General features: G+C 39.5%; 1 protein-coding gene across 1 annotated transcript in view; it reads left to right on the plus strand.

The window, feature by feature from the left end:
• dock11 (dedicator of cytokinesis 11) overlaps positions 1-20,483 on the plus strand; it is an 81,243-nt gene extending 60,760 nt beyond the window's left edge. Inside the window, exons 47-54 of the mRNA XM_088346870.1 lie at positions 44-166; positions 241-354; positions 5,945-6,091; positions 6,165-6,375; positions 11,036-11,226; positions 13,072-13,169; positions 13,236-13,374; positions 16,774-20,483. Of these exons, the coding sequence (XP_088202996.1) occupies positions 44-166; positions 241-354; positions 5,945-6,091; positions 6,165-6,375; positions 11,036-11,226; positions 13,072-13,169; positions 13,236-13,374; positions 16,774-16,863 (1,113 nt within the window). The 3' untranslated portion in view covers positions 16,864-20,483. The remainder of the gene's footprint in view (positions 1-43; positions 167-240; positions 355-5,944; positions 6,092-6,164; positions 6,376-11,035; positions 11,227-13,071; positions 13,170-13,235; positions 13,375-16,773) is intronic.
• The last annotated feature ends 1,253 nt before the right edge of the window (positions 20,484-21,736 follow it).

The raw sequence follows: 21,736 nt of genomic DNA on the forward strand, positions 1-21,736 counted from the left end.
TTTTATATTTCATATTAAACTCATTATTCCCTATTGTGCTCAGGAAGTCCTAGTCGAGCACCTGGAAGTCTGCGTGGAGGCTCTGTGGAAAGCCGAGCGCTACGAGCTTATTACGCACGTGGCCAGGTTGCTGATCCCGTGCTACGAAAAGCGTCACGATTACGAGGTAGCCGGAATGCGACGATACCGCCTCCGTTCATAAATCATTGCTCTTCTTACAATGCCATGCGTTGCTTGCAGAAACTGAGCCGACTGTACAGCACGTTGCACAGAGCCTACAATAAAATCATGGAGGTGATCCAATCGGGTCGCCGGCTGCTTGGTACCTACTTCAGAGTGGCCTTTTATGGACAGGTGTGTTGTTTTTTTACCTCAATCCAATGGGTTAATCAAGTGTTTAGTTTAAATTACTTAAAACAGACGTTACTTGACAATACAGTAATCCCTCGGTTTTCGCGGTTAATGGGGACCAAGACCACCCACGAAAATCTGCGAAGTAGCAGTGCCCCTTCAAAAATGCTTAAAAAAACGTATACAGGTATACAGTATACCCCCCCTGTATACAGTACACCATATAGAATACGGGTAGAGAGAGAGTGAAATTCACGTTATAACAAAAAAAAACAACTGTAAAATATGTTGTATGTACACGGAATAGGACTGCGTCGAAACCACTACCAACCATTCAGTATGATTGTATTAATCGCTCTCAACCACATGCAGCCATCGCAGCTTATTTCGCTCGTTAACACTACCGGTTACATATTGAAACTAAAAACGGTGAAAATGTGATATTTGATGAGTGTTTGTGAAGCGATTTGGGAAACAACAGTAAAAAAAATAGTCCGTGTTCATTTTAATGAAAGTGAAAGAGCTACCTTCTAACAATAACAACATACTTTAGCTAGCGGCATCGAACGGCTTTTACAACAAATACACGAAACCACACACAGTTAGCCGTGTTTAGGTAGTACAAACAACCGCTCGCTTTTGGTATAATAAAGTCAAACTTGAGATGAAATGTGACAGAAGAGAATATACTTACGTCGCGTAGCCGAGTTCCCTCCTTGATACACTGAGCGCCACATAAGAAGGGGGTGAGGTGGGAGGAGTTGAAGGAGGGGAGGGGTGAGCGAAGTGCAATGACTAATTATTGTGTCAGGGCCTCCCCCTCCCCTTCACAATAAGAGTGTCCACACCGTGTTCTCAGTTGACATAAGCTCGCGCTCAATGGCGTCAAGTCAATAAATGCTTTAATTGAGAAGGTAAGGTATATTTTTTAGACCCGCGAAGCTCTGAACCCGCAAAAGTGGAACCGCGAACTAGCGAGGTTCCACTGTATATTAGAAGTAGCGTATTTTCCGGACTATAAGGCGCACTTTACAACCCCAATTTTCATTGTTCTACCCATCCTCCTGCACGTCTCCACGTATTTTTCCACTATGCTACGTGTAACGATCCAGACCAAACTCACATGTACCACAGCTAAAATCATGGGCGTACCCACACCCAATCTCTCAGACTTAAATAACAGATCCATCATTGGACTGGGTAGCACAATAGCCCGGGATATCACTTACCCACTTACACCAAAACTTCATTCTGCTACCATAAAAGCACAGATACAGAACAAGATTCAGGGTGGCCCGCCACGGGAAAAACCTGATCCCCACTGTCATTCCATTTGCACACATTTTGCACTTTAGTTTGTTGGTGGCTGCGAGTGATTTTTGTAATGCGCAACAGCTTCTTAAGTGCGAGTGCACTCACCGAGGTGATTTGTGATTTGGGATGCGCACGCTGTCAGCACATCCGGGACACACATTAAAACCAAAAAATACGTCAAATGAGAATCGGCGAGTCCCCAAGACAGCACTGGTGAGTTTAATCAATTTTACCTGCTGCCTTCTTGATATTTGTTCTGTTTCTGTTGTTAAACTTTAGGTTTGCAACAGCAGGCAACCCGAAAAGTGAGCGGTAAACGTACAATGTGCTGGGCTTGAGTCCACTTCCTTGTTTTGGAATGTTGCAGTATGGGAATTGTAGTGTTGAAGGCAATCATATTCTTGTGCTCCACATTTCTTTATACTGGTGCTGAACTAGTGTTTAGATGAATGCATAGCTTCATTTAAATATTATTTCTTTGAAATTGATTGAAAATGTAATGACCCTGACTGATTAATAAAGATTTTGCTCTTTGGCAATATCTCCCAGCCCTACTCTTGAGTTACATCCAGCTATTCTAACCTATAAAGTTTATCCAAATGTGGCATTTTACTTAGAAATTAAATGCTATAAATAGCAATTTTGGACGTGTTTCTCACAGGTCAATACATAAATAATATTTTTTTTATCAAATCATGGCATTGAATAGAATTTTCAGTGCCGATGTGAGCCTTATTCAAAGGGACACTGTGTAATATTTGACCGCTCGTCGTCTCTGTATTGTGTTGTTTAACTGGAAGCGAGTGCTACAAAGCACAAGAAAGGAACACAAACTAAAAAGACTCAAAGTGACCAAATCGCACCATTCTTCTTCTGAATTTCTGCCCAGCCTTTCATAAGGTTTATGGTTTTGAGGAGTACCCGTAACAGCAAGATGACAGGCATGTAAAATGAAGACTCATTTTTAACCTATGAGTATTTTTTAAAAATAAACTTTTATATGATAGTTGATGTACTTTTATTTATTCAATCAGTATTGTGTTTTTTTATTTTTATTGATGACGTTTATACCACCAGGAGCTAAATAATACACAGTACTTTTTTCCTTTGTTAAAAAAAAAAAAAAACAAGCTCTGATTATGAAGGACAAAAAGAGCCTTCATAAATATAGAAATATCATTAATCAAAGTGAAAATTACCGAAAATTAGAAATTGGCGAATAATGATCCCCAATATTACGCACATTGTTAATATATTAGCCTTAGTTCAAGTTATTAAAAATACACAATTCAACAGGGGTGTGAACAACATCCATAACAATCATTGTATTGTTGTGTTATATTGTTGTTTCTCCAATTAAACTATTGTTCTAATATTGAAAATTTGCTTCTGTATTAATATTGAATGCACAATCTCACACACAGTTGCTTTTATATAATATTAATTTGACCTTTCGCTAAACCGTCTTAACTGTCAAATGTTTCACCACGTTTTGCTCAACTTTCTGTTCCCTAAAAAGAAAACTACGCAGCAAAATGTTGAAACCCCAACGACTGCGTAATAATTCAGGATTCCTTACAAAAATATAATCATGTGATGGAACGCAATGTATGCAAGAGATTGCATATCCATCGCAGCATGTTCATTCCGGAGGGGGATTACCTCTTGTGTGGGCCCCTTCTCGGAGTTTCTTATTTTCCTTATGCTGGGGTCTTTCATATTTGGATTGAAATTATTGGCCCCCTTAGGGAAAATCACTTCCACCGGCTGTACCTGGGGAAAAACAACAGTCATTACATAAAAAAACAGCAGAATGACAACCATATACAGTATTTATTTTACCTCTGAAAAGTGATGGGTCCCGGGGACTCGCATGCTCAAAAATCTATGGGTCCCAACAGAGATCTATGGGTCCCCAAAATTTAGTGTTATCGAGGTTGACATTGTAAATCGGCATTAAATATATAAATAAATCTATAAATCTATGTATTCATTCAGTTTTAATCATCACATTTAATTGGTAATACAAAGCAGTTATCACCTCAGTTCACAAAAATATTGTACATTATACAAAATAATATTGCTGAAATGTTAGTCTATATATTCATGCAGTTTTAATCACTTCATATTTTTCAGTTCATATATTCTTCGTGGTTTGCTGTCCCGCCATAGTTGTTATGCCTTCTCAAGGTCCTAACGGAATTTCCATAGCTAATTTGTGGTTTTCATTGTTGTGGTGCCGATCCAATGCGCTGTTCTGAAAGTTCGTATTGCAAAATGATTTATGCAATGCAGGTTTTTTTTGTCACGCTGGGTGCACGCATCACAGAACATGTAACCTCCATTATCCTCCTCATCGCGTAACCAGGAATATAATTGAGTCCATTTTGGCAGAAAAGTCCTTTTCTTGCTAGGAGTATTCTTTTGTTTATCTATCGTCGAATCGTTGGCTTCAAAACACGTGTTTTCCTTGCCTTCGCGGTCTTCTGAAGAATTTCTCCGCCGTTTTTTCGTGGCAGAATTATTGCTGTTGTTACCACTTTCTGTATTATGTTTCGACTTATTACCGACACTGAAGAAATTACCAATTTTTTTGTTGATTTGCACCTAATACCAACTGTTTTTACGGAGGCATACTTCTCTTTCACTCGACAACCACCAAAACAATGACGTCATCTCAAAGCAACGAGATCTCGTTTGCGGAGATCGGCGCGAGACCAAAACAACAATGGCGGATATGCCTGACCAAAAGTTTGGAGTGCGGTAAATCTTTGTTAAAAAAAAAAGTAATCGGGTAATAATGACAATTTGGTGTCAAAAAAGTTGCGTCCCGGGGACGCACGTTGATTTGACACAATGCGTCCCCAGCAAAAATGATGAGTCTAGGACGCAGGGACGCGGGCAAACGAGAACACTGCATATATGACAGTGGGACAATGAGAGCAGACTGATTGGATGGGTCTGCGAGGCCTGTTGTTTAAACAGTCATGGCAAAGGGGATCAGGCTTTTCCCAAGGCACACCCCCTAAATCTTATTGTCCTGTATCTGCACCCTGATTGGAGTTGGGTGAGTGACATCCTGGACTATTCCGTTTGCCAGTCGGATGATGGATCTGTTAAGTCTGAGAGGTTGGGTGTGGGTCCGCCGGTGATTTTAGCTGCTGTGTAAATAATTTTTGCGGGTTTGATCCGGTTTGTGACTAAGCGAATACAGAAAAAAAACTTGTAGAGGAGTACAGGAGCATGGGTAGAACAATGCTTTGGTACAGTAGTAAAAGGAGGTGAGGTGAAACATGTTCAAATCAGGGGATGTTGTAATTGTAGCCTGTTCTGTCCTGTAAGACTATACAGTAGAACCTCTGTTCTCGACCATAATCCGTTCCAGAACCCTGTTCGAAAACCGATTTGTTCCATCACCGAAATCATTTTTCTCATTAAAAATAATGTAAATCGTTTTAATCCGTTCCAACACCCTGAATGTTTACCTTGAATATTTAACGTAAACTAAAGCTAACCCTGGCTAATCGTACGTTCGCGTTATCGTAATCTTCCGTACGAAAGATTACGCTAACATGAACGTGTAAAAATAAAAAAAATCAGGTCGTTTACAAGTCATTTAGCACCCGGGTCTCCACAACAAGTGGTCAGCGGTTCATTGGAAAGGGGGCTCCGTCACAACACCCTGAATGTTGGGCTCGGTTCCAGCACCCTGAATGTTTAACTTGAATGTTTAACGTAAAGAAAGCTAACCCAGGCTAATCGTACGTTTGCGTTGTCGTAATCTTCCGTACGAAAGATTACCCTAACACGAACGTGTAAAAATAAAAAAATGATAAAGAAAAGAATAATGAATAGGATTTATTACTTTTGTGGTGGTCAGCAGAAGGCGCAGGTGGACGGTGGGGTATTACCTAGCAAGATCAGCACACCTTCTTCATATTTTGCTATTATTTATTTCCTAAATGTAATAGTTGTACGCACTACTCTTCTTTTTTCACCTGTAGCAACTTTGCTGCTTGCACTGACTTTCTTCGGAGGCATAATTAGGGGCTAAAACACCCGTATGCCGCTCAGCGTCGCACCCTAGCGTACGCACTCACGCATTACCGGCGTTCGGATTCGACGATTTTTTTGACCCAACAGCGAAGCAAGAATTTCTCGAAATTTTTGGTCGGACTCCGATTTGTTCGAACTGAGAGGCGTTCGAAAACCGAGGTTCCACTGTATGTGATTAAGAAACAAATGGGACTTGACTAGATCTTCTAAAAATACTATGTAGGGTTTCTTCGAGGAGGAAGACGGCAAGGAGTACATCTACAAAGAACCCAAACTGACCGGCCTTTCCGAAATCTCCCACCGTCTATTGACGCTCTACGGGGAGAAGTTTGGATCTGAAAACGTCAAGATCATTCAAGATTCCAACAAGGTGCCTCGCGGTTTTTCTGCAATTTTCGGCAAAACAAAGAGCCCTGTGTGAAACCTTTACTCCACCTCTGCAGGTGAACCCCAAAAACGTGGACCCCAAGTTTGCCTACGTGCAGGTGACCTTCGTCAAGCCTTATTTCGACGAGAAGGAAGCGCCGGAGAAGAAGACGGATTTTGAGAAATGCCACAATATCAACCGCTTCGTTTTCGAGACGCCGTACACGCTTTCGGGAAAGAAGCACGGCGGCGTGGAGGAGCAATGCAAGAGGAAGACCGTGCTCACAAGTACTGTAGCATCCCAGTGTCCGTTTCGGGGTGTGACCGTTTCAATGCTCAAATGACCGACATTAGTCTAATTTAAATCCGGTTAGTGATTCCGAACAGAGATTTTCCTTCTTCCTGTCCTCTTTCAACAGCATTCAGTCATGTTTGTTGAAATCTACCAAGCCTTTAAAACATAACTGATCCAATTGCTTACCCTTTTATGATTCTTTTCTACCACAAAACTCGATATTTTTGCACAAAATATCATTCGATCCAATTTTTGGCAATTGTTCAATATCTAGGGTCACTAAGGTGGTGACCAGAAGTTGCCACCAAAGAAGAACTAGCTCAGAATATAGCGCACCATTGGTCCTTGTGAATTCCTAGGAAATCTCGATCAGGAAACAAAAGAAAAAATGTATTGAAAGTATTTTAGTTTGTACTTATGTCAAGAAACGGGCCAGGAAGCCGGAAGTGTGAACTCAAATGCGTAGACCAGGGGTGTCAAACTCATTTTAACTCGGGGGCCACACGATAGAACAAACATTCTGTTGGGGGCCGGACCAGTAGATTAAAGAGAAAGAAAAAGAGGGATAAAGAAATAAGAGAAAGAGGGGGGATAAAGAAAGAGAGAGAGGGGGAGAGCCTGAGAAACAAAAGAGATAAAAAGAGAAGTCATGAGAGAGGGGGAAAGAAAGGGAGAGGAAGAAAGAAATCTAAAGAGAAATAGAAAGACAGAAGGAGAGAAAAGAGAAGAGAAAGCGTAAAGGGTAGGAAGAGAGAAAGAGAAAAGAGAGAAAAGGAAAAAAAGGAAATTAGAGCAAAATAAGTTAAAACAGGGATGTGATTTTTCCGCTTATTCGCGGAATTCCGCTTTTTTTATCTCCAAAAATAAAATTTTAAAATTTCCGATTTTTTAATTGGTAAAAAAAACAATTTCGTCTCGACAGCATTCCATTTTAGTGTTTCCGTAACTGAAATGAAACGTACTTGCGATTGGTTGAAGTCTCCGTGTTGACCAATAAACGCGCTTGTTATAAAGGCGTAGGAGTATGCCATTGTTCATTTCTCACACGTTTTTGCCGAGTGTTTAAAGAAAGATGTCCGAGATCGAACGCAAAGATGCTCCGCGAGTTGCTAAGAAATTGCTAAGATCGTAAAAAACAAGTTTCGATCGGACTGGTTAGAGAAGGAATTATCTACAAATGTTGGTGACCCCGACGTGATCCAATGTAGCGAGCAGAGACGGGAGTCGTAGGCGGAGTGTCAAACAAAGGTGCCAACGAAAGCTGCTTTAATGACATTTAAACTGACAATAACAAAACAAACACGAGAGTGGCTAGAACCGGCCGAATTAAGAGTCCCCCTAGGAACTCGCTAACTAAACAATGGTTCCGTGGGTGAATTATGTACAACCCACTACAGTACTTTCATTTATAGATAACATCTTCTGCTATAACAAAGACATTTGTGGTATGTTCTAATATGAGTTACTTTTCATTTGGTCATGATACAATTATTTGTTCATGAAATTTGAACTTTTCAACATGATTTATGTGTTAACTTAGTAATCACATGAGTTAGATATGATGATATTCTCAGTGATAGTTTTTAAAAGCAAAGGCAGTCCAATGTTTTTTAATGTGACTGATTTTGAGTTGACTTAAACTGTAATTTTATATGGGATAGTTCAAAATACATTGAAAATTTATGCTGTTGTTTTGTCTATTTCTTTGTCATCTGAGTGCATTGAAAGTACTTAAAAACACGGAAAACCCATGTGCTCCGGGGGGCTTCGCCCGACTTTTCCCCCCACCAGGGCACTGCCCTGGACCTAGCTGGGTGCCCGCGGCCCCCAGACCCCCGCCTAATTTTCAGATAATTTCACTTCGGTCAAATCACATCCCTGGTTAAAAAGACAGAGAGCGAAAGAGACAAAGAGCAACAGAGAGAGAGAGAGAGAAAGAGAGAGAGAGAGAGAGAGAGAGAGAGAGAGAGGTATAGAGAAAAGAGAGAAAGGGAAGAAAGAGAGAAAGGGAAGAAAGAGAGAAAGGGAAGAAAGAGAGAAAGGGAAGAAAGAGACAAAGAGCAACAAAGGAAGAAAGAAATCCAAAGAGAAATAGAAAGACAGAAGGAGAGAAAGGAGAAAATAAAGTATGAAGGGTATAAAGAGAGAAAGAGAAAAGAGAACAAAGGAAGAGAAAAAGAGAGATACAGAGAGTGAAAAAGACACAGGCAGAGTGGAAGAAAAGGGGTGGAAAAGAAAGAAAGAGAGAGAGAGAGAGAGAGAGGTGTGCAGTGTCTTTGTGAGAAGCACCATTCTTTAGCAACATCAAGTTGACATATTTCAACCTGCCGCTTGTTTTTATCTTGCGCTTCTCTGAGTGTTGTCTCGCGGGCCGGATTCAATCCCTTAGCGAGCCTGATCTGGCCCGCGGGCCGCCAGTTTGACACCTGTGGCGTAGACGATCTGTCACTTTAATTTAGGAAAGAGAAGTTGTCCAACACAAACGGACCAAAGACAAAACAAAACAGGCTTAAAGGCAATCGAAATTACAAACAAGGCATTTACTTAGAACAAACAGGCATGAACAGGTTTTCCTCAAGGTTTAGCAATGGTCTGGCAACGGGCAGTCCCAAAAGGAACGTTTAAGTACTCCACAGGCAATCAATTCAATGCGTCTCAGCCGGAGTCAAGGGGCGGGGCCAGCTGGGTGCCATGACGACCGTGCAGGACATGACAACTTATCTTTTTCCTAAACTGATAAAACAAATTATTAACATGATGAGTGAATTAACATCCGTGAGGAAATATTTCTAATAATTCTAAAATCATGTATTAAATTATATATGTAATCAGCTTTTGTGGTTGACTTTCTGTATTTTAGCCCCTGATAGTAGCATAGTAATGACAAAGTCAAAACATAGTAACAGCAGTAGCTCAGGAGGTATAGCGCTTGTCTTGATCAAGAGGTCGCAGGTTCGATTCCCGGCTCCTCCGTATTAAATGGTAAATGGTCTGCATTTATATAGCGTTTTTCAAGTCAATGAAGACCTTCCAAAGCGCTTTAAAATTTGCTATACACTTACCCATTCACACACACACACTCACAGACCAATAGGGAGTCAGCCATGCAAGGCGCCTACCTGCTTATTGGTGGCATTAGGGATTCAGTGTCTTGCCCAAGGACACTTTGACATATAACACGGAGGAGTCGGGAATCGAACCTGAGACCTCTTGATCCCAAAACGAGCACTCTGAGCTAATGCCGCCCGCCCTATGTTTCCTTGGGCATGGCTGACTCCACTATCTGTGTGTGCGTGTGTGTGAATGGGTAAATGTAAGTCAATGAAGACTTCTCCAAACACTATATAAACGCAGACCATTTACAATTCGCTCTACTCAGTAATGAAGTCGTACGTGGCAGGTACCATACTTCAAGTATGACCACCCCTGACGTATCTTCAAAAAGTTTTATAGACCAGAGGTGTCAAACAGGCAGCCCGTGGGCCGGAACAGGCCCGCTAAGGGATTGAATTTGGCCCGCGAGACAACGCCCAGAGAAGCGCAAGAGAAAAATGATGTTGAAATATGTCCGCATGATGTTGCCAAAGCCAGGTGCCTCTCACGAACGCTGTACTTTTATTTCTTTCTCTCTCTTTTTTCCTTTTCTCTCACTTTTCTTTATTTCTCTCTCTCTCTTGCTTTCTCATGCTCTCTTTTTCACCTTCTCTCTTTCTCTCCTTCTTTTTTCTAACCTTCTCTCTTTCTCTTTTCCCATTTATCTTTTTATCTCTTGTGTTTCTCATGCTCTCTGTCTTTCTCTCTATTTCACGTTTTATCTATTTTGTTTCTCTCTCTCTCTCTGTGTGTCTTTCTCATGGTCTCTCTGTCTTTCTCATGGTCTCTCTCTCTCGTTCCCTCTATTTCTCTTTATCTATTTTGTTTCTCTCTCTCTCTCTGTCTTTCTCATGGTCTCTCTCTCTTTCCCTCTATTTCTCTTTTTATCTATTTTGTTTCTCTCTCTCTCTCTCTCTCTATCTGTCTTTCTCATGGTCTCTCTTTCTTTCTCATGGTCTCTCTTTCTCTCACTCTCTTTCTCTTGCTCACTCTCTTTTTCTCTCTCTCTTTCTCTCTCTCTCTCTCTTTCTCTCACTCTCTTTCTCTTGCTCACTCTCTCTTTCTCTTTCTCTCTCTCTCTGTTTGTCTCTCTCTCTTTCTCTTTCTCTCTCTTTCTCTTCCTTTCTCTTCCTCTCTCTCTCTCTCTATCTCTTTCTCTCTCTCTCTACTTTTCTCCCCTCTTTCTCTTATTTCTTTTTTTTCTCTCTAATCTACTAGCCCGGCCCCTGAGAGAATGTTTGTACGATCGTGGGGCCCCCGAGTTAAAATGCTTTCTTTCAGGCAAAATAACCCTTGTATTTTGGTGACAGATTGAGTTGTTGTTTTCTACTAAACCTAATATTTTCTTAAGATTTATAAGGAATGACTAATTGACCTAAGTAATGGATCGGTCTGCTCTTGTTCCAAACTGGTATCTTTTTTACCCAAGTCTTATTATTCCATCAACCCGCATCCCAAAAATTTATTATAGATATCGATAGCTGTCGTCGACAATGAATGAGTCAATCCAAAGCTCGCTTTTTCTGCTTATAACTCCTCATTCCTCTCATTTTACCTCAGCGGCCAACACCTTCCCCTACGTCAAGAAGCGAGTGGAGGTGGTAGGCGAGAAGCATGTGGACCTCAAGCCGGTGGAGGTAGCCATCGACGAGATGAGGTCCCGCACGACCGAGCTTCACAAACTGTGCTCCAGCGCCGAAGTGGACATGATCCAGCTGCAGCTCAAACTTCAGGGCTGCGTGTCCGTGCAGGTCAGTGCCACGCCAGCCGGCCCAAAAATCCAACCCGAACGTAATGATTGACATTTTAGGCCCGTCTCGATCGAATTTCGACCTCACACTCAGGCTTGGTCTTCAGGTCTCACCTTTGTTTTGGGGGCTCTCCTAATGTTTTATTGCAACAATGGCTATTATTGATGCAGTAGAAGAAATCACCCATAGCATAGAAAAAAAGAGATACACAGTCGGGGTATTTATTGACTTAAAAAAAAGCATTTGATACCATCAATCATAATATACTGATAAAAAAACTGGAAAGATATGGCAACAGGGGCGTGGCTTTGCAATGCATTCAAAGTTATTTGACGGCGAGAAAGCACTATGTAAAAATGGGAGGGTTGTCATCTGAATACTTGGACATCTGTTGTGGAGTACCACAGGGTTCTATCCTGGGTCCAAAGTTATTTATTTATAAATCAACGATATTTTTAATGTTTCAAAACTATTGAAAATAGTAATAATTGCAGACGACACTAACATTTTCTATTCAAATGATAACTATATTGATTTGGTAACCTGTATTAATCGTGAATTAATTAACCTAAAAGAATGGATGGACATAAATAAATTATCTTTAAATTTTAATAAAACCAAAGTAATATTCTTTGGTAATCGCAAGGCAAATCAAGATTTACAAGTAAAAATGGATGGTGCTGCAATAGACGCTGTATCAGAAATTACGTTTTTCGAGGTCATAATAGACAATAAATTAAGCTGGAAAACACACATCAGACACATACAAACTAAAGTAACTAAAAATATTTCAATAATTGGATAAAGCCAAATTCATTTTAAACTATAATGCATTGTATTTATTATATTGTTCTCTAGTTCTGCCATACTTGACATACTGTGCAGAAGTCTGGGGCAATAATTACAAAAGTTCACTACAGCCCCTTTTTATCCTCCAAAAATGTGCAATAAGAACCATACACAGGGTAGGATATCGAGATCATACTAATATTTTATTCCTGCAGTCCAAATTATTAAAATTAGATGATTTAGTAAAATTTTTCACTGCACAACTGTTATTTAAGGTCAACAAAAACATAGTGCCAGAAAGCTACCCGGAGCAATCCGGCTTCAACGCCGCTAAACAGAGACACGAAAGCCGGGGGGAATCGGAGAGGAGGCGGACTTGCTAACACGAGGTGGTGTATCCCTGGATTTTCACAAAGAAAATTTTTCCATCTGCCGCAGGGATGTCGAATTTTTGGACTGGCGTGACGTCATCCACTTCGCTACAAGCACCCCTAGGGCATCATGTTCATCTGTTAATAAACAACGGGGTAGACTGCTGGAAGTGTGAATTTCCCTACGGGGATGAATAAAGTATCTATCTATCTATCTATCTATCTATCTCTAATTTATTCATCTGGAAAGAGGGAAATTATGACTTGAAGGGCTGTAGTGAATTCATAATCCCAAAGGTGAGAACCACCAGGAAAAGTATGTGTGTGTCTGTGTGTGGAGTCAAGCTTTGGAACGGTTTGCAAGACGAGATCAAACGGTGTCCAACTATTCACTTGTTCAGGTTTGGATACAAAGAAACATTCCTGGCGGAATAGTGCGTCTAGTTAACTTTGTGTTATTGTTATTATTATATCATAATTGTTATTATTAATACCATTACGATTGTTGTTATATCATTGGTGTATTTGGTGGGGAAGATGAAGGGGTAGGTAATATAAGCTTTTGCTTCTTACTACCCCTTTTCGGACATATTATGTAACTGTTTGTTGTTGAGTTATTATTTTTGTTCTGTTTTTTTTTTTTTTTGATGTTCGAATAAAGTTTTCATTCATTCATTCTCTGCAGGTGAACGCGGGTCCCATGGCTTACGCTCGGGCCTTCCTGGATGAAAGCAAGTGCAACCAATCCGGCAAGAAAGTCAAAGAGCTGAAAGACGTTTTCCGGCAAGTGGTCCGAGTGCAAACCCGGATGACTTTGATTCTCTGAACGTGGTCTTCTATTTTCGGCAGGCGTTTTGTGGAGGCGTGCAGCTTGGCTTTGGACGTCAATGAGCGTCTGATCAAAGAGGACCAGTTTGAGTACCACGAGGGCCTGAAGGCTAATTTCAAAGAAATGGTGAAGGAGCTTTCTGACATCATCCATGAACAGGTAAGCCACATTTTCCTTTCTTTCCCAAGAACTAGGTGCAACGTCACAATAGTCAGAAATGCCGACTTGGCGTTTAGGTTATTGCCATAATAGATAGATAGATAGATAGATAGATAGATAGATAGATACTTTATTTAGTCCCGTAGGGCAATTCACTCTTCCAGCAGCATCCTTTTGTTGTTTATTAATAGATTAACAGGATGGTCTCAGGGTGCTGTGTTATAGTTTAGCAACAGCGGAGTGGATGACGTCACACGCTAGGCCAAAAGTTCGACGTCCCTGCAGCAGATGGAAATCTTTGTACCCAGGGTTACACCACCTCGTGTTGACGTAGATAGCGAGTCCACCTCCTCTCCGCTTCCCGCAGGCTTTTGTGTCTGTGAAGCCAGGTAGCTCCACTTTAGCGTCCGGGATGCTAGACGTGAGCCACGTTTCCGTAAAACACAGCAAATTGTAATCCCTGTACGCTTCGATGTTTTTCACCAGCACAGCCAGTTTGTCGGTCTTATTTGGTAGAGAGTTCACATTTACCATGATTACAGACGGTACCGAGGGCTTATAACGCCGCTAGCCGCTTAGCTAGCTCCAGCTCTTCATTCACGATAGGGCCCCCTCATCACGCCGGCACGGGAATTCTTCAGGGCAAGGAGTTGATTCCTTGAATACACGCATTTCTCTGTGTTAAAACCCATAACGATAGGATAGAAAGTAATACAAAGTGTAGTTGTCAAACGGGACGAAAAACACCGCGCCTATGATGTCTAATGTAATATAATATAATCCCCATTCATTTTTTTGTGATTATGACAATGTTGCATCCTCACGTGTGACTATTTCTTTAACAAATTTCTGTGTCTTTTTCCAATTATGCTTGCCCCTCAGCTGTAAGGAAAACAGGTAACACGGGTAGGAAGAAAAACTCACAGAAAATATTGAAAGTAGAAATGGACTCTTTTACCATATTTATTCATGTATACCGTAAATTCCGGACTATAGAGCGCACCTGATTATAAGCCGCACCTACCACATTTTAAGAGGAAAACCGATTTTGTACTTGCACAAGCCGCACCTGTATATAAGCCGCATGCGCCCACATTAAAAAAATGTAACACCAACACAAAATTAACCCAAACCCGACTTTAAGTCCCGCGATTGAAACTGAATGTCCTTCATTAAAGTACACAGTCCAAAAATCATAGCCGGCAAAATGAACGGATAATGATACCGGTACTTAAGGTTTGATGCAGACCTGCAGAGTCCGGGTCCCGTTGAAAGTAATCCAAGGAAAAAAGTGTATATTTCCAAAGGTAAGGGTGGGAAAATATATATATATCCACTATTGTCCGCCGCATCCACAAATATGTCACACCTTTACTTCACTTCCCGTCAGCCCCCGTTTGTTTCGCCCCTTCTTTTTGATTCTCGCGTGCAAAACATATCAGAATAAGTCTCTAAAATAAATACATTACAAAAATATACAGCAAATACATATCATACATGGGTTACACATATTTACAAAGAAAGACGGTACACAGAGAGAGTTTTCAAAGCTTTAATAATAATAATATAACTTTCATCCCAAACCGTGCCTGTGACAGGGCAGTTAATGGTATCAACACGCTAGCAACACAGTAAACGGGTCTGTTAAAAAAACATACCGTACTTGTAAAAATCTTGGCAAACCGCCCTCATCTTCCTCCTTAAAACTGAAGCCATCAAAGTCGTCTTCCTCAGTGTCGGAAAGAAACGTCATATAGACGTCGTCCCACGCTTCCATCCACTCCTGATTCTGTGCCCTCCTCTCCGTCACGCAGCAGACTGGCTTTTCAGAACCCGTTGGTGATGGTGGATTTTTTGATACCCTCATCATGCAAAATGCAAAAAGAAAGGCTTCTTTTTGCATTTTGCATGATGAGGGTATTTTAACGCTCATTTAATTCGTGCACAAGCCAAGAAGTTGCAGTCTTCTTAGGCGCATATATTCCACCGGTCTAAATCTCAACTTTTGTACTCGAGCGCTGCTGGCGGCCGTTAGAAAAATTACATAAATTGGCCGCATCACTGAATAAGCCGCAGGGTGGAAAGTTTGGGAAAAAAGTAGCGGCTTATAGTCCGGAATTTACGGTAACTCATTTTTACCCCTTAGAATATGACTCCGTTTGGGTGGGCGTTATACATAGGGTTTTAAGGTAATATATTACCGTATTTGTGAAAGGATCAGTCAAACTCTATAGCTGACCACAATCACAAAACCAATGATAATAATTAAATATAATAATACATTGTATTTCGAAGCACCTTTCAGGACACCCAAGCTCTCTGTACATAAGTAGGACACAACAATAAACGAAGAGCAAAACAAGCAAGTAATAAATAGCACCATTTTTTGCACTGTTTTAAAGGGCGCGCTCTCCTTGGTTCAGATTGTTTTTTTTGGCGGACTGGCCCATTAGTTGCGAGTCTCACGCGACCGCCTTTTATACCAAAATAAGTGTGCGTGTTAAAAATAAATAAATAACACCAGAATACTGTATAACAAAATTTAAAACAAAAAAAAAACAAAAGAAGAAATTTAAAAAAACAAAGACCAAACAGTTTGGTAATCACATTTTTGAAACATAGCCCTCAACCTTAGATAGTGGATGATCAGGGTTGGGTATGGTTACTTTAACTGGATTACTTTAAATTACTTTTGGATGACTCCAATACCAAATATGCTAATAAAAGACAAAAGAAACCAAATATGAATAAAATGATGACTCACAACACGCGGTAAGCTTTCTCTCCTGGCTTTGATCTCTTTGATCTCCGGCCAAAATAACATAAAATGCGACAGAAACAAAATGAAAATAAATCCAAACAGCTTGCCAACATCATTTTTGACGTTCCATGTATTCCGTTACTCCCCAAGCCTGCACAAAATGTAGTCATTTTATTCATATTTAGTTTCTTTTCTTTTATTAGCATGTTTGGTATTGGAGTAATCCAAAAGTAAATGAAAGTAATCCTGTTAAAGTAACCCCACCCAACCCTGTGGATGATACTGTCAAGCTGTCAGTTTTGGATTGATAGAGTACGAATTCATTTTTTGGACCATGTAAGATATTATTAACACAAATCTCATACAAAGCATGTTTAAAACAATTTTTTACTAAAACAACAAATTAAAACGTCCTCACCTTATCATTTCAAAAGAAACAAAAGAAAATTACTTATTTAATTCTTGTGTTTGTTGACAGTGTTGTAAAGAAACACATTTTCCTGAGAATACAAAGTATTTATTTATTTTTGTGGTTGTGGTGAGGGCATCATAAAGCATTTGTGCTTAGAGCACCCAAATGCTAGAAATGGCCTTTTGTATCCATTACTGTATACTGTCCACCATTTCTTTTCCTGTAGATCTACCGGGAAGGTATGATGCGCTCGCTCCTGAAAAACACCCTCAACGTGTTTCGCGCCATCAGCGGGACGTCTGCTGACCTGGATTGAAACGGAGGTTGAGGTTCGGGTTGGAACTGCGGGAGCCGAACCCCAAGAATGTCAAGATGGAGTCATGCTCGGTTGCACTCGTTTTTGTTTTTTTTTCCGCCTGGCGACGGATTTTCGTGTTCGCCGTTGAAATCTATGCAGTAAGCAAGGGCTGTCGAACGTAGAGCTTGCAAACCGGAACCAGCCCGCCAAAGGGGTTTAAGCCTCAAGCGCTTTTGCTTTCTTTTTCCTTTTTTTTTCTTTATCTTCATCTCTCTCTTATTTGTGCGCTTTTTCTCCATTTCTCTGTCTCTCTTTTTTTTTCTCTTTACTTGTGTCTCTGTTTTTTCCTGCCTCTCTTCTCTCTGTCTCTTTCTCTCTTTATCCCTCTCTCTCTCTCACTCTTTTTGTCCCTCTCTCTCTCACTCTTTGTCCCCCTCTCTCTCTCGCGCGCTCTTTTTTCCTCTTTCTCTATCTTTCTTTCTCTCTCTTTGCCTCTCTGTCTCTCTATATCCCTCTCTTGCCCTTGTCTCTGTCTCTTACTCTCTTTATCTCTATCTCTTTTTGTCTTTCTCTCTGTCTCTCCCTGTCTCGCTCTCTTCCGCTTGTTTCTGTCTCTTTCTCTTACTATTGTTCTTTGTCTCAATCTCTTTGTCTTACTCTCTTTTACTCTTTTCTCTCATTTTCTATTTCTTTCCTTGCTCTTGTCACTCTCTCCCTCCCACTCTCTCTCCCTCTCTCCCATTCTCTCTCTCTGTCTCTCGCTCTCTCTTTTTTTCTTTCTCTCTGTCTCTCTTTTTTTTCTTTATTTCTCGCCTTTTCCATTTGCGTCGCTCAGTCTCTTTCTCTGTCTTTCTCTCTCTGTCTCTCCTTCTCTCTCTCAATCTTCCTCTTATCTGTCTCTTTCTCTTACTCTCTTCCTTTGTCACCTCTTCCTCTGTCTCTTTCTTGCTCTCTTTGTTTCTCTTCCTCTAGTCTATCTCTTTCTCTTTCTTCCTATGTCACTTTCTCTACCTCTCTTTATGTCTCTCTCCCTTTCTATATTTCTGTCTCCCTCTTTCTCCCTCTGTCTCTATCTTTTGCTTCTTTTTTCTCATTTTTCCTCCCTCTTTCTTTCTTTGTCCTTCTCCCTTTCTCCCTCTCTATCCCTATCTTTCTTTCCCTTCATTTTTTTTTGTCCGGCCCCCGTGAGGGTTTTTCTCCACCGTGTGGCCCTCGAGCTAAAGTAAGTTTGACACCCCTGCAGTGAGTTTTCCTTTCCTTTGGCAGCCACGCGACTTTCAAGGCACGTGCGCCGCTGATAAAACGAGGCCTCGGAGGTTTGCATTTACAAGACGCAAACATAAACACGCGGGTCATGTTTAGAGAGTATCAGGTTGCTTCAAATGTAAACAAGAATTCATTTACGAGGATTTCTGCTGCAGCTGTACAGTTATAGAGGTGCCTTGATATTTCTTTTATATTTTTGCTATTTTTGTGTGCACTGATTTATAATCAAGACTCAAAAACACACTAGAGTCCAAAATAACCCAAATTTGGCGAAAAAGTGACTTATCCACTTCTTGGGTCGATTTGATACATTACACAAAACTTTCACTTTTTTTGCTGTCTATTCAATCAGATGAAGTTAGTTTTTAAAGGGACAACAAAAACTTTTTATTATATAGTGCCTCCTAGTGGTGAAAAAAACACATTAGAGTATAACAATATTGATTTAAATCCTAAGGAAAATATATGAACATAATTTTTTTTAAAAGATTCACAGGTCAGGGAATTAGCCTTTATTTTACATCACCTTAACGGAGCTGGCGTATTTGTCCGCCATTTTGCTGCTACGGCTACCCAAAAATGTAAAAAGAGCGGACATATAATTAAGAAGTAAAATGGTGTATTTTTGTCTCCAAATCTCTGTAGTTTGTATTTTTCTTTGTGCTTTTTATCATGCGTATTTGGTTGAACTATGCCACACAGCGACACCGAGTGGTGAAATGATACACACTGTCCCTTTAAGGGGTTTGGTACAAACGCCTTGACTTGCTATTGGGGGGTTTAGAAAAAAAATAAGCCAGTTTTTTTGGGCTGTTTTGTACAAATCATCCCACGTTTTTTCCGGATTGTCATAAACAAGTGACAAAATGATTAAGGGGTTGAAACAAAATGTCCTCAAGTTTTTATTTTTGTTGTTTTTTGTGTGTGATAATCTGAATCAGTTAATTTTGTCACGTAAAAGGTTTTTTGGTACTATATTGTCTATTTTTTTTAACAAATGAGTTTATATTTCGAGGGGTTCTTACAACATTTTTCCGAGTTAAAACCAGTTTTTGCTTTTTTTAGAGTACCCCAAAACATGATTTTTAAGGAGTGAAAGAAAACATTTAACTGTATATATTTTATGGGTGTTGTTTTGCTCAAAACGAACCAGTTTTGGGTGTTGTTTTGTTCAACATAATCCCTTTTTTTGGTTGTCATTTTAAGGGGACAGTGTGTATTATTCAGCACCTGTTATTGCTTGAAAAAAGTCATTAATAAAAAACAGTATTAATTCAAAAAATGGAAAAAATATACAAACATATAAACATACATGTTTGTAAGTACTTGTACTTCAAGAAATTTGCATTTATTTTACATTAAATGGTGGTAACCTAGAGGGGGCTGCCATTTTGCAGCTGCGGGTACCCAAAAACCTTGCAAAAAATAGAAGAAAATTGTGCTTTTGGGTCACTTTGAATCTCCGTAGTCTGTATTCTTCCTGTGATTGTTAAGCACTCGTTTACAGTTGCAGTATACAATACAGTGTCCCCTAGTGGTCATTTAGTAAGTCAAGTCATGTTCATTTGTATAGCCCCTTATTATTCACAAGGAGGCTCAAAGGGCTGTACAGATCACAAACTATTGCAAACTACAGACTATTGTAACAGCATCCCCTGATCTAACACCTACATGAGGGCAAGGAAAAACTCAAAAACCTCAGGGTGAGTCAAGTCATGTTTATTTGTGACGCCCTTAATCACTAGGAGTCTAAAAGGGCTGCACAGACCATAGATTATTGCAAACTACAGACTATGATGACACCATCCCCTGATCTAAAACCTTCATGAGGGCAAGGGAAAACTCAAAAACCTCAACATGAGGCAAATGAAGAAACCTTGAGAAGGGACCGCATACGAGCTCATCTCCTTCCCAGGATGACCAGGCTGCAATGAATGTTTTATTAACAAACAATAGAAATAAAATAAAAAAATAAAAAAGTATAATATAGAATTTTAAAAAAAGAGATTAAAAAGGATGACCAGGATGCAATGTCCCTTTAAATGACACATTTTTGATTTTATTTTTTTTAAATATTGACTAAAATGTTGATATTTTTTAGATGTAAGATGCAAAATAACCCAAGCTGGGTCAAATGACCCCATTTGTGGAAGGGACCACTTTTAACCCATATTTGGGTATTTCGGAGTCTCTGACCAGAAAGTATACTGCTTATGTACATATTATCGTTTTGTGTATTCCTTTAAATGTTTAAGATTGGTCGTACTGGGTTTATTTATTTTATATACTGTATGAGGCAAATATGTTGGCCATTTTTTTGTAGAATATCGCATTGTACAGTTTTCCTTCCCCATTAAAGAAAATCCAAATATCGTGTTGTGTTTCTGCCTCATTCCCATTCAGCCACAATCACATGTAGACATACATGTACCCTTATAGGTTTTCCCCGTATTTTATACGTTTTTTGGATCATTTTATATCGTGTACTACGTATGAGGCGTAACATTTTTGTAGGATTACTGTAGTTGTATTTTTGTAGTATTACTGCAGTTGTATGTTTTTACTATTTTTGTAGGATCATTTTTGTAGTATATATATTTTTTTACTATTTTCGTTGTAGGATTCTTGAGATATTTCTGCAGTTCTTCTGAAGTTGTATGTTTTAGTATTTCTGTAGTGGGATTTTGTTGAATTTTTACTATTTTCATAGTAGGATTCCTGTAGTATTTTTGCTGTGGTATTTTGTAGGATTCTTGAGATATTTCTGCAGTTTTTCTGAAGTTGTATGTTTTCGAATTTCTGTAGTAGGATTTTTGTAATATCTTTACTATTTTCATTGTAGGATTCCTGTAGTATTTATGCAGTAGTATTTCGTTCGATTCTTGAGGTATTTCTGTAGTTTTGCTGTAGTTGTATGTTTTGATATTTCTGTAGTAGGATTCCTGTCATATGTTTGATAGTTCCATAGTAGGATTCCTGTAGTATTTCTGCAGTAGTATTTTGTAGGATTCTTGAGATTTTTCTGCAGTTTTTCTGTAGTTGTATAGTTTAGTATTTCTGTAGTAGGATTTCTGTCGTATTTTTACTATTTCCATAGCAGGATTCCTGTAGTATTTCTGCAGTAGTATTTTGTAGGATTTTTGAGTGTTGTCTGTGGTTTTTCTGTAGTTGTATGTTTTAGTATTTCTGTAGTAGGATTTTTGTCCTATTTTTTACTATTTCCATAGTAGGATTACAGTAGTATTTCTGCAGTAGTATTTTGTACGATTATTGAGATATTTCTGCAGTTTTTCTGTAGTTGTATGTTTTAGTATTTCTGTAGTAAGATTTTTGTCGTATTTTTACTATTTCCATAGTAGGATTCCTGTAGTTTTTTTGTATTGAGATTTTGTAGGATTTTTTAGATATGTCTGCGTTTTTTCTGTAGTTGTATGTTTTAGTATTTCTGTAGCAGGATTTTTGTCGTATTTCTTTTTACAATTTCTGTACTTGGATTCTTATTGTAATTCTGCAGTAGTATTTTGTAGGATTCTTGAGATATTTCTGTAGTATTTATGTTGTTGTATTTTTAGTATTTCTGTAGTAGGATTTTGGTCGTATTTTTTTTCCTATTTCCGTAGTAGGA

The sequence above is a fragment of the Urocampus carinirostris genome, chromosome 11 (genome assembly GCF_059441175.1).
Source record: "Urocampus carinirostris isolate Australia breed hairy pipefish chromosome 11, RoL_Ucar_1.0, whole genome shotgun sequence".
Taxonomy (NCBI): Eukaryota; Metazoa; Chordata; class Actinopteri; order Syngnathiformes; family Syngnathidae; genus Urocampus; species Urocampus carinirostris.